The sequence below is a fragment of the Branchiostoma lanceolatum genome, chromosome 6 (genome assembly GCF_035083965.1).
Source record: "Branchiostoma lanceolatum isolate klBraLanc5 chromosome 6, klBraLanc5.hap2, whole genome shotgun sequence".
Lineage (NCBI taxonomy): Eukaryota > Metazoa > Chordata > Leptocardii > Amphioxiformes > Branchiostomatidae > Branchiostoma > Branchiostoma lanceolatum.
The window spans coordinates 6,341,401-6,354,421 of record NC_089727.1 but is presented as its reverse complement, the minus strand read 5'-3'; the positions used below and the strand labels follow the sequence as shown (position 1 = coordinate 6,354,421).

Below are 13,021 nucleotides of genomic sequence, written 5' to 3'. Positions count from 1 at the left end.
ACTAAATCTGCAGCAATAAGCAGTATTGATTGATCTATGCAAGGAGATCTTTAACACCACCTACAGCTACTAGATGTTTACCCAATACAATATAATATAGTCACAAAATGCGAACTAATCAAATGTGAAGCACACATTTCCAGAGAGAGGATAAAACCTTTTTATTTACTTCGGATATCAAATTTTCATTAAAAAATCACTATATAACATAATAAATTTAAAGTTTAAAACCACCTGTCAGAGAAGACAATTGTCAAAGAGCAATATCATTATATATCAAAAAGTGCATAGTAAAGACCTGAGTGATGTACATAAAAAACACTCTAACAAGTATTCTCCACAACTCACCATGCAAAGTTAAATATAGTTTCAACATAAGAAAACTATCAAATAAAGATCGATATCAGAATCATCTGCCACAAAGTTAAAGTTGTAAGGCACCTCAAATAAATAATAGAACAAAATTCTTTAGACTTTACAAAAATTCACCCTATAGCAGCATAGTTGGTCGCCCTCAAGAGCAATATCATAAAGTCATAATATCGATCTAATGCCATAAATAAGATAGTCTATACATGTTGCATCTGATGTTAACAAAACTTTCATAATGGCTATTTTCCTTTGCAGTCATGATACTCAAAAGAAAACAATAATTGTACTCCATCATCACCAAAAAGTGGCAAAACAGGTCCTGGAGTTCTATTGCTTAATAGCTTATTTTTACATAAAACAAAATATCTAACAACAGTAGATCATTTTCAAAGTGTTGGTTGCAGAAGGCACTCGAAACAACATAACACAAAACATCTTTAAGAGCAGTAGCAAATCTTTCTAGGTAAGAAATGACACCAACAACCATCAAACATCACCACTAAAAAGAACAGGTGTGATAATATGTTAAAAATCCGCTTTTAGCACAATGTACATCAAAGATTTATTTTCTATTCTTGCTCTCCCTCCTTCTTATTGGTTTGTGACTCCTTCACGATGCCTCGGCAGTGAAGAATTTCCCAAGATTTGTTTCCACTTCCTCTGCGATCTTTCCGAAGTTTTCTCGCTGGCGGAGACCCTCCATCCACGCGGCCAGGTTGGGGTAGAGTTTCTCGGAGATGTGGACGCCTGTCCCCGGCAGGAACAGCAGACGGCAGAACACACAGATGTCAGCGAAGGTCAGCATGTCACCAACGAGGTACTCCTTGTTCTGTGGGTACAGGGAGCAAAATTTTATGTGATAAGTTGTAAATTTTAATTTGGTAGTATATGAACAGTAAAAAAAGTTGATGAAGGTTAGACATCCAGGTAATAAGATTAACAAGATAACAGTAACATCTTATTACCTGGATGTCTATCCTTCATCAACTTTTTTTACTGTTTGTTAGATCTAGAGCTAGAGGAATTCTCCTACGATAATGAACCTGTAAATATTTATACATAAAATCTGTCATTTCTGTCACAACCAGTGGAAGATTAGGCCTTCAGCAAGCTTAACTGGTTTAAAATTACCTTAACCATCGCTTTTACTTTCTATCAACCACACGAGTACTGTAAAGTGCCCACCTTGAGGTACTTGTCCAGGTACTCCAGACGTCTCCTGATCAGCTCCATGTACATCACCACGTTCCCCACCCGCACTGCGTCCCCCTCCACCAGGTGCCCGTACGTCTTACCCAGCTTCTCCCACATTTCAGTACCACGGACCACCCTGGAACAAGGTAAGAATAAACAAGAATGGGTTTAAAAAACATCTTGGCGATGCAGGGTGCATGGATTTCCAACTGTGTAACGTTATAGATGAACTTGTAACTTGCAGGGATGTCTCCAGCTTTAAATTGTCTCCGTCCCACTCATTGTTAATTTTCATTATGAAATCTGTCATACTAAGCTTACAAAAATATACTTTCTTCAATTTCATGCCATGAAGTTCAGATTTTTTGGATAGATGGGGCTAAATTCTTGTCTGTCCAAGCAAGCATATTTTTGTCCCAGGACAGAGGCATGGGTTCCAGGGGCACAGCTCTGCTCACAAGTCTATTTGCCAGCAATGTTGAGAAGCAGCAGGGAAACTACATACCTTGACATGTAGAGCTTCATGATGTGGACGAAGGTCGCCAGGAAGCGTACATCATTCTGAAGTGCCAGAAGCTCGTCTAGATTTGTCATGTCATACCTGGTGGAACACAGAAATATTTTTACAAAACATAAATACAAAATACTTCCCCCCCCCCACTCAGGTAAAGATGAGTACCTAACCATGATGTAAATTTAATGTAAAGTTGGAGGTCCCGTGTTTGAGGAGAGCCACACTTCAAACAAAAACACACTTATCAAATAGAGTAGGGGTCCTTCTCAGTGTGACTCAGTCCAGTCTTTACGCAGCTTGTACTAAGTCTTACTATTCAATACTGGTGCGGGTTACGCCTAAAGGCGGATTACCGGTTATGCAAGACAAGCAAACAAAAAACAAACCGACAAACCTGTCGTGCAGCTTCTGTGCAACCACCTTCCTCTCCAGCAGGTAGACCATGTCCTGGCTGTAGAAGTCCTGTTCCCAGGCCTGCCATTGCTGGCACTTTGCTCTCAGCAGGGGGTCCTTCGGGTACAGTGCTGGGGACGTCACTGAAAAGAGAAGCACTTTTAATAAAACTTGAAAAAAAGGGTAGATGTTGCCCTACATTGCTTATTTTTTGACAAAGATGAGTTGGACCGTCCAAAATTTGGGTCAGTCAAAATTTTATGTTGAAAAATTACAGTTTAACTTTGCTTGAGAATAATTTCTACCAATGCAGATGATATTTTAAGATTCAAGTGTAAACCTGTGCTCATCTGATAATTGACTGCACAGTACTGTAATTCATGAAACTTTTGCTGTTGTTTCATTTTAGTGGTTTCTGCAGTGGCCTCTCTATCACAAATTCATGGCACAGCAAATACGCCTCCCTTGTATGACTACTGTGCTACAAAATTGTTTCAATAGCGAATCTATAACACAGCAAAAACTACCATGAAATAAAACCACTGCAAACGTAAATGAATTTACAGCAACTCACGGTCAACTCCAGTGACGGTGTCCACATACTCTAGGACCCCTCGCGATCCTGTAAGAATCTTGTTGCCATGTCGCACCCGGAAACGGCCTCCAGACCCATGAGGACGACCAATCATCTCAACAAAGCCTCGCTTCATGGTATTAAATTTGGCCCCCTGTAGTGAATGCAAGTAAGATTAAGTCCTTCCTGCACCAGATAGTGCAAAGGGCAACACCATATCTGTTTCTGTACCCCTTGGACCACACAACTTTGTGAAATCACCACAGCAGGGGGCTCGTCCACTGGTAATGGCGTGGGTTTAACTCCCTCACTCATTCCCAAATGCTGAGTGCTAAGCAGAGAAAGCAGTATGTACCATTTTTAAAGTCTTTGCTATGACTCAGTTGGGGATCGAACTCACAGCCTACCGAATGCAAGACGAAGACTCAACTCACTTGGCTGTTACACTGGTTGCAAGTGATGGACCAGGAACTCCTTCAAGCACCTCTCCCTCACGCTTCAACGATCCCAACTAACTAGAACTGGAGTGGAGTAGTGATGGACCAGAAACTCATTCTCTGTCACCTCCCCCTCATGTTTCAACATCTCCCAAACTAACTAGATTACTAACTAGATAACAAACTAGATAACAAACTAGATAACTAACTAGATAACTAACTAGGTAACTAACTAGATAACTAACTAGGTAACTAACTAGATAACTAACTAGATAACTAACTAGATAACTAACTAGATAGCTAACTAGATAACTAACTAGATAACTAACCTTCTCCATCAGCAGCAGTTGGACCTGGAGTGGTTCTGTGGCAGTGGAGTAGTGATGGACCAGGAACTCCTCCAAGCACCTCCCCCTCACATTTCAACATCTCCCGATCTAACAAGATAACTTACTAGATAACTAACTAGATACCTAACCAGATAACTTACTAGATACCTAACCAGATAACTAACTAGATACCTAACCAGATAACTAACTAGATAATTAACCTTCTCCATCAGCAGCAGTTGGACCTGGAGTGGTTCTGTGGCGGTGGAGTAGTGATGGACCAGAAACTCCTCCTCTGTCACCTCCCCCTCACGCTTCAACATCTCCCGATCCATCGTCCTCGTCTGGCTCGCAAGCTGGAACACGCTGGGGGAGAGGAGATGGACAAAACTTTACTAAATGGCATATCCATGTGGTGTAAGCAAGTAGTGATCCCACTGTCTTGTCATTTGGATCCAGTTCTGTGGATGTTGGCCCCTGGCTCGACATGTTGTGAGGAATTGCATATGACTCTGATACATAAAATATGATAAACTTTACATGTACAGTAAAACCTGTCTGTAGTGATTACTCAAGGGACTTGAAGTTGAAGAATTAATGGTCACAATAGACAAGTAGCCTCATTTTTATAAAGAAATAAGCCACAGCCAAACCGGTGAATAAATTTATTAAGTCAATAGATGCCTTACCTGGACAGTACAGTGGACCCACTGAACCTCTTCACCTTCTTGCCGCTGCGGAAGTTGCCCATCTTGACCAGGATTCCTGGTACCATGGACAGGGTCAGGTTCTCAACCCACTGCTTTATGGGCTCGCTCTTCCGCACAGCACCCCTACACATGTAGGGGAAAGTGCACTCAGTTGATTTGATATGTGGGTTTCATGCTGTCACATATCTAGTTCTAGTAATCCCACAGTACGAGTTCAGTAACTGCTACTAATTGTACTAATTGCATGCATGTATATTATGTATAAACACTTATAGATACATTGTAAAATGTATTTATCAATTGCACCATCATGTGGAATTACATGTACCTGAAATACTTTACCTTAACCCAAAAGAAATACTTCTCTTTCCTGAGTGGTAATTTGATTTACTCATTTAGCTCATATGCTGTTATTATACAATTTACTGTCAATCTGTTAGTTAAATAATGTTAGTAGCATCCAAACAGTAGTTTATTTCGATCATACTGTTATTAAGGCAAATCTGGCTACTTACAAACACCGGCCTAAAGCAGAAGCATAAAGTAAATGTGGCAACTGCAGCGAGCCACCCTCTACCCAACACCTTAATGATCCTGATGTGACGCCACGTCACTCAGGTTTAACGTTACCTATACCAGAGGTTGCCAAGGTAACGGTTGATGTTGGGGAACACGCCTCTCTGGATGGGCAGGCCGGCGCTGCCAAGCTGGTGCAGCCGGGGGTACAGGGTGATCTCTGTGATGGAGAAAAACTCCATCTGGAACAAGATACAATACAACAAAGATCATGATGTATCATCATCAGCAGCCACTGGTTTCTGCATCTGCAGTCGTGGAAACATCCTGCAGCTGCATCCGGTCTTTCTTCATCTTCCTCCACTGTGTTCTGCAACTTACAAGGTCCCTTAGCTCCTACAGATTCTTTTCTGTGCTTCAGATCTCCCTTCAGCATACTGCGTAGATTGACACAGTGTCTTCCTTTGCGTGCTTTGTATCTGTAGTACCTAAAATTGAAAATTCCAGGGCTTTTTGTGCAGGTGTGTCTTGTGGCATTCTGATGTTGTGTATGTGTGTACATAATGTGTAACCTGTATTAAACATTTACATCAGGTCGCATACACGTGCAAAAATGAACCACAGCAAACATTTCAAGATTTACAGGAAAATATTAACGTTATATACAATGTACTAGGATATTTTCATTCTATTGTCTTGTTTAGCAGATCTGTCCATACTTTATCCAAGGAACTAATTTACTTACATCTTAACCTGTAACAACTCCACCATTGCAAAATGTGCTGTGATGGTGTAATGATTCAAAAGTTTGTTGACTTCATTAACCTTACATGTATATCATTATGAAGTAACAATTCCCTGAGATATAATTTTCCAAGTGGTTAGTTTTGTCTACTGGTATATCAATTGTTTTCTTACTTTGAAATCATTTCAGGTAGGCTTAGCGCCTTAGACAAATAACATGTTTTGATAACTAGCAAAGCCCACTTTCTTACCAGATAGTCTTTCCCATTTAAGGCCTTCTCCAACTCAAGCAGGCTCTGATAGCAGCCAATGGCATGACGGGATAGCTCCTCCTCTGTTCGATATGTTCCATCGTATGTTCTGAGGAACCGAACAAGTCATAACATGTCAAACACAGGTCAGCATGCAAAATAACGCTTATTTTTGAATCAATCAAATATAAACAAATTTGGGGAAATCTTTAAAGTGCACCAAAGTTATATCTGAAAGTGAGAATGCTAAAGGTTAAGTGATGATGCTTGTAGGTCTGAAGCATTCAAAGAATATAAAAATCTTATGTATTTAAAAACATCATCATACTTTATGGCAGCTGTACATGGCTTGACGTGGTAGCAATTGAATCAGAGCAAAGTTGCTGCTCAGTCCCTAATGAATTAGAACAAGTCTAGTGTTTGGGGGAACTTAAGTCACACCTAAAAGAAACAAAATGGGAAACAGATTCATGTAATTTCTAATGGGCTTTTGTAAATACAATTTGAAATCAAACTAACCGAATAAATAACTACCAATCTTTCAAAATGAAATTTCATTGGCTATGACACTGGACCAAAATAAGATTACTTTGGTAGTCATTCTTTGTTTTAACAAACACCTTGGACCCTGCTAACACTGCTTGTAAAATGAAAATTCAACCCCAAAATAACCTAGATAATATATGCAAAATAATACATGACAGAAAAATGTGAATCATTTGTGGGATGATCCAAACTCAAAGTGAAGAAAGGGGTGTCAGATACCTTATCCTTTATCACCGTGGAATTGGAAACCAAGACAATGAGAAGAAACTAGAGAGAGAGAAGGGGACAAAAAAATTATCACAAAATAAACTGAATATAGACAACCAAACTAAAATAACAACCATATTAACAACTGTTTGATGAATGCAAACAAATGTGATAATAGGCGATTGCCGATATGAAGAATGTTAGGATTTTGCCATCCAGTTAGTATTTGAATTAGGGGAAATTGAATTAGGGGATATATTATTAGTTAGAAGTTCTTCTGAAAAGCACCAAAAAGTAAAATGAGATTTGAGCGCAAGTGAGTAGAGGACTGAAATCAAATGCAACAAAATTGCTCACTGTAAAATCGTTTCTCGTTGTTTCTCGGGTAAATCGTCGCGTAAGGTTGCCTCCAGCGCGTCTCGTGAGGGAAACGCAGCCCGCTGTGCCACGCCTACCATGTTTTGCAACATGTACGGACTAAAATCCTGCCGAATCATATTGTTCATTGTTTGTTTATTGGTTTGAATGCACATACATAACAGTAACAAAATACAAGAATAAAATCAAGAAACATGCACAAGAGTGTCAGAAACCTAATTGTTTTTTATTGGGTCCTCCCTCATTTGCTATATTATTTAGAATACAGTTTTATTCATCATTCGATTCAGAATACTCATTCAGAAATCAACCATATGCACACCAAGAACCAAGGAGCAAGCTCTATCCAAAGTGCTGAGTGCAGGTTTGAAGCTGCGTTACTCTGAAGATGACCAGAAATACTCGCTCCTTGATAACAATCTCTCCTAACTGGACTGCCAAGATTTTCACCTTTTTTTTAAGTATTGAGACCATGGTGTTTTCCTAAGCACTTTATAAAAAAACAATTTTGTGGTAAATTTTGCCATTTGACTTACACATTTACTGCTGTTTACCCTCCTGTTTCTAAACAACTTATCAAACAAACAGACAGACAGACAAACAAAAATAATGTTCAGGATGACTCACATCAGTAAGACCCAGCTCCCAGTCCTGCCACATCTTGACCTTTGCCCTTTCCCAGGGATCAGTGGGATACAGTGCATGCTCTCCGTAGTGGACGTTGGGGATGACGGTGTCCAGAAACTCTGTGATGACGTTTGACTCATACAAAACACAGTTGGGGAGACCCTGAGGAGAGTAAGGACTTTTGGAGTGATAAACTTATTCTAAAGATATCAACTAGATTTATACTAATATCATCATACTGTGCCTCAGAGTTACCCCAGTGCCTACATTTTCCCAATTATTATGCTGAGTGATTGGTTGATTGGTAAGCAATATAAAAGTACCAGTAATTCAAACTGAGGTAAATGTTTTTTCCCTGTCTTAGATTGAACTACTAGTAAGAACTTTAATATCAGAGGGGTGGAATCTTGATGTTAGTTGAAATTCAGAGGGTCTCACCTCAATGTTGCATAAAACTAAGAAAGGGTCTCACCTCAATGTTGAAGATGGTGAGGACAGGGACCTTGCCGTTGGGGTTGAGTTTCAGGAAGGATGGGTGGATCTGCTCACCTGTCAACAGGTCAACCTCAACCTAAAGGCAAAGGTCACGGGTCAGTAAATCTAGTTTCATCAAGACATCAAGACATAAGGGAAGCTGATGACATGTACTGTCTATGTACAGTTATGAAGTATTTTCTTCTATGATCAGGATGTTGATATACTGCAACAAAGAACACAAAGCATAAAGGTCAAAGAGCCTCCAAGACCATGCTGACACTTGTCTACTAGCATATGTTCTCGCTTCTTATTGTATCCATCCACATGTTATGAATCTCGTGCAATAAATTTTCATCTAAATTTATCTACATTTTTCATGGAGTCACTTTAATTATCTATCTATTGATCAATTCATTGGTGAGGTGTCATTTGGGGTGGCTAAGTTTAAACTTGATAACAAGGAGGTTTGATTCAGCAAGTGTACAGGCCGTTCAGTGTAATATAACCAACTTCTGCTATGTTGTGTGTCTGTGAAGCTGGTGTTACTCCAAAGGGCGGTTATACTGGCTATACAGAGACAGATTACATCCGTGCTGATAACAGGGAACCTCCTTGCTGATACTTACTGTCTGGTACGGGATTTCCTTGTCAATTAAAACCATGCGCACTCGGCGGCTGCAGGGGCTGGAGGGGCTGTCATACAGGGTGATCCCCTTCAGGGCCTGGAACTTACTGCAAACAGAGGAATTCAGTCACAACCACATAGCCTGGTATACAACCCTATTATAGTTCCCGAGTCTCCTCTCCACAAATAATAGGTTTGGATGCCAGGCTAACAATCACATGCTGCTTTAACTTTCCATGTTCATGTCTCAGTACAGTAGCATGTCTCAGTACAGTAGAAGTTCATTTAAGCCTTAGAGGAAATGAAAGGATAAAAGTCCCCTACATTTTAGGGGGGCCGGTTTTACCATCAGAACCCACTCATATAACGTTACATGCTTTGTTATTGTAATGCTATCTGTCCACCACAATTAGCAGTGCAACAAATTAATGGTTTGAGCAATATGAGAGTGGTTGTGTGTCCGTTGAATTTTTATGTTATTATTATGCATTCCTATGTTTTGATGGAGGTGGGCGGGGCCATGGGACCGGTCTATTATTAACCTTCACTACATGCAACGTTATTTATTACTAGGAACAGACACACTTATGTACAAATGTATCACAAGTGTGTTAATACATATAGTCCTCACCTTTCCAGCTGTTTGTTGATCTCCTCTGCTTGAGGTTTTTCCAGCAGCAGTTTTTTCCTGTGACTGTGCGACCCATTCTGTTCTGCATCATTTGCAGGGAGGGCTGTGCCGTCGATACTTGGGCGGGACATCTTCAGGGGACAAAATTATTCCAGTCTATCTATAGGTGGGTGTGTTGTTCTTATGGCCTGTCCTTGGTACTGACTCCCAAAATGATCAACACAGTTGACTATGTTGCGAATTTTGGCCAACCAACATTACATCACAAACGGTGGGTGGTGGCACTGGAGGTTGAAATGTTTTCAAACCAAACATGAACGATCCAACCTTTGTCAAACCGATGATGTCCTTTGTCAAACCCTCCACCCTAACCTGCAGCTAGATTTGGCCTGTTGTTTGAAGTAACGCTTGCTGTGGACATAAAAAATATGTGATCTTCAGTAGGAGATAAAGACAGTATTCCGTTCGCTGCTGTGTTGGTGATACAAAAATGTTACAGTGCTGGTGTGAACTGATATGTTGATAGCTGCAACAACAAAAGGAAAGGAAACACTGGAACAACAACTGATGCACTCGACACCGATAAAATGTTACATACTGTACCTTACTAACCCTGGAAACGCCTGGAGAGTTCACAATCTTTGCATGAGGCATCAGACGCGTTAGTTGTCGGTTTCTCTTCGCCGATCTGCTGCTAGTTGGACCTGCATACATCATATGCAGCAACCGGTGCGGCGAGGTATTTAGGTTGTGGGGTTAAAGGTCAACAAACACGGGACGCTCCGTTAAACGTTGGCAATGGGTCCACTTCGTTCAATCGGAAACCTGGTGATAAAACGTTGTTTTTCATCTCAAAAAGAAGTTGGCTTTAAGAAGAAAGTGACGATTTTGTCAATAGTTTACTCCAAGTAAGAATATTAAGACTTTGAAATACCTTCCCTATGCTACAATGTTGGACAGTCCCCATAAGAGGTTAAAGGTTACCGTGGTTGGCATAGTTCATGCAGACCGTGAGAAAAAAAAAATCAAGCCCTTTATTTGATTATTGCCATTTTAGTTGCAGTAAGGAGTAAAACTCTGGTCGAGTGATCTCATCCGTATTTCGTCCAAACAGTTTGACTGGAAGTAGGCCGCGAATCCGACCAAATAATGGCTGCAGACGACCGCAGGCCCGTGCGAGTCTGGGTGGACGGGTGTTTCGACATGGCGCACTTCGGGCACGCGAACGCCCTCCGCCAGGCCAAGAAGATGGGCGACTACCTGGTGGTGGGCATCCACTCGGACGAGGAGATCACGAAGCACAAGGGCCCGCCCGTCATGACGGAACAGGAGCGGTACAAGATGGTGGGGGCGATCAAGTGGGTGGACGAGGTATGCAGTATGTGGCACTGTGTCAGGGGGAGGGGGGCACGTGTTTAGATACTAATTTAATAATCTATATAAATTTTCAGATTTCATTGTTGCTATCAAAAGTAACATCCTGTCAACAGTGAAAAAATATCATTGACGGAAACATCTTGTCAATGGTGGAATAAAAACATATTATAGTGCGAAAAATCGTATTTACAGGAACATACTGTCAATAGTGCAAAATCCTGTCAATAGTGAGAAAACTCTTATTGACAGGAACATTGCCACCCTGTACTTTCTGTAACTATGAAATACAACATTATGGTATCAAAATTATATTACCTATGTTATTGCTAGCTGCTGACCTTGAAGCCGTTGAAGTTCTCACATTTTACATATTTCTATACTTAACATGTAAATGCAAACAAAGAAAGTTCACACAATCCCACTGTTCTTCTATTAGGTTGTGGAAGGTTCCCCATATGTCACCACCCTCGAGACCATGGACAAGTACAACTGTGACTTCTGTGTCCATGGCGACGACATCACCATGACGGCAGACGGCCAGGACACCTATGCTGAGGTGAAGAACTGCGGGCGCTATAAGGAGTGTCGGCGCACGGCCGGCATCTCCACCACAGACATGGTAGGGCGGATGCTGCTGCTGACTAAGACGCATCACGATCGGGAACATGAGGCCCATCTCCCGAGGAAACAGGTGATTTCATTTTATCCAGTACTGGTATGATGTTACTGGTTGGATAAGAATGGTCATGCATGTGTCATGATGTGTGTGTGTGTGTTTGAGTGAGTGATTTTTCTCCAAGCAGAGCTTGGTTGGGAAGATTGTGACCTTCATATCCTATGCCCCATTTACTTCCCGTGGGGCTGGTGGAGAGACAACGGGGAATATCATAAAAAGGTCACAATCTTCCCCACCAACCTCTGTTTGTAGGGTATGTGAGTGAGTGTACATGTGTATGTGTGTGAGTGTGTATGCATAAGTGTGTGTGATTGTATGTGTTTGTAAATGTTTTTGTGTGTGTGCATTTGTTGCAGAACAGCTCTTTCTTATTTTGTGAAAGATTTTACACATAATTTACATAATAGACTGCTGATTTTTGGAAATCAGTTCAACTGAACCTCAGATCATACATTACTGAAATATGACAGGTGTTGGTGTTTTCTTGCCTAACAGGTAGAGGAGCTGGGAACAGGACACGAAGCTCGCAGCCCATGGACGGGGGTGTCTCAGTTCCTCCCAACGACGCAGAAGATCGCCCAGTTCTCCGAGGGCGGAACCAGTCCCCAGCCCGGCGACCGCATCGTGTACGTCTCCGGAGCCTTCGACTTGTTCCACGTGGGACATCTGGACTCCCTACAGAGGGCTCGACAGGAGGGCGACTACCTCATCGTGGGGCTCCACACCGACCCTGTGGTCAACTGGTACAAGGGCTCCAACCACCCAATCATGAACATTCACGAGCGGACCCTGTGTGTGCTTGCCTGTAGGTATGTGTCCGAGGTTGTCATCGGCGCCCCCTACACCGTAACCAAGGAACTGATGGATCATTTTAACGTTGACGTGGTCGTCCACGGGAGGACCCTGTATCCCCCCGACCGGGAAGGTCGCGACCCCTACAGGGTTCCGAAAGACCTGGAGAAGTTCAAGCGCATCGACAGCGACAACGACATGACGACCTCCAAGATCATCAAGAGGATCATCAGCAACAGACTTAATTTTGAGGCGAGGAACAAGGCCAAGGAGGAAAAGGAGATTCGGGCTTTCGAAAACCTGCAGAAGCAGATGGCATCGGGGGAGTGTTTTGTGGAGGAAGCATGATTTCTGATTTCGTCTTTCTTTGATACTTTTATGCAACTTATGAGCAATTCAATGTACCAGTGTTTACAGGGTAGCCTCATATACTCAGCAAATAGGAGCTTGAGAACATAGAATGTATTTTAACATAGCAGCTACACGAGATTGAAATGTTTCTATTGTCTTTTACTTTTGCTTTTCAACAAACACTTTGTAATGTAATTTTAAATGAGGACAAATCTTGGCTTTAATCATTCACATATATATTGCAGATTATATAAAGGCCTTTATATTTTGTAACATATTACTACTATTTCCTGCATGAAA

At 41.4% G+C, this 13,021-nt stretch overlaps 2 protein-coding genes across 4 annotated transcripts; one reads left to right on the top strand and one right to left on the bottom strand.

Moving 5' to 3' along the window:
- Nucleotides 1–136: 136 nt before the first annotated feature.
- Nucleotides 137–10,292, bottom strand: LOC136436282 (uncharacterized). Of its 3 annotated transcripts, none has more exons than XM_066430127.1 (15): nt 10,129–10,292; nt 9,526–9,936; nt 8,896–9,001; nt 8,265–8,363; nt 7,793–7,954; nt 7,145–7,272; nt 6,035–6,143; nt 5,154–5,281; nt 4,503–4,646; nt 4,035–4,179; nt 3,048–3,201; nt 2,475–2,616; nt 2,072–2,167; nt 1,558–1,702; nt 137–1,201 (listed from the first exon to the last, which is right to left on the bottom strand). In XM_066430127.1, exons 2-15 carry the CDS (start codon nt 9,654–9,656, stop codon nt 983–985), a joined length of 1,908 nt encoding a protein of 635 aa, XP_066286224.1. In that variant the 5' UTR covers nt 9,657–9,936; nt 10,129–10,292; the 3' UTR covers nt 137–982. The 3 variants fall into 3 exon arrangements, with proteins under 3 accessions (XP_066286224.1, XP_066286226.1, XP_066286225.1); XM_066430129.1 differs by having other exon boundaries at nt 5,160–5,281; XM_066430128.1 differs by having other exon boundaries at nt 10,138–10,292.
- Nucleotides 10,293–10,572: 280 nt separating this feature from the next.
- Nucleotides 10,573–12,797, top strand: LOC136436280 (ethanolamine-phosphate cytidylyltransferase-like). The gene is made up of 3 exons (XM_066430125.1): nt 10,573–10,896; nt 11,339–11,593; nt 12,074–12,797. The coding sequence occupies exons 1-3, from the start codon at nt 10,675–10,677 to the stop codon at nt 12,716–12,718; spliced, it is 1,122 nt and encodes a 373-aa protein (XP_066286222.1). The 5' UTR covers nt 10,573–10,674; the 3' UTR covers nt 12,719–12,797.
- The last annotated feature ends 224 nt before the right edge of the window (nt 12,798–13,021 follow it).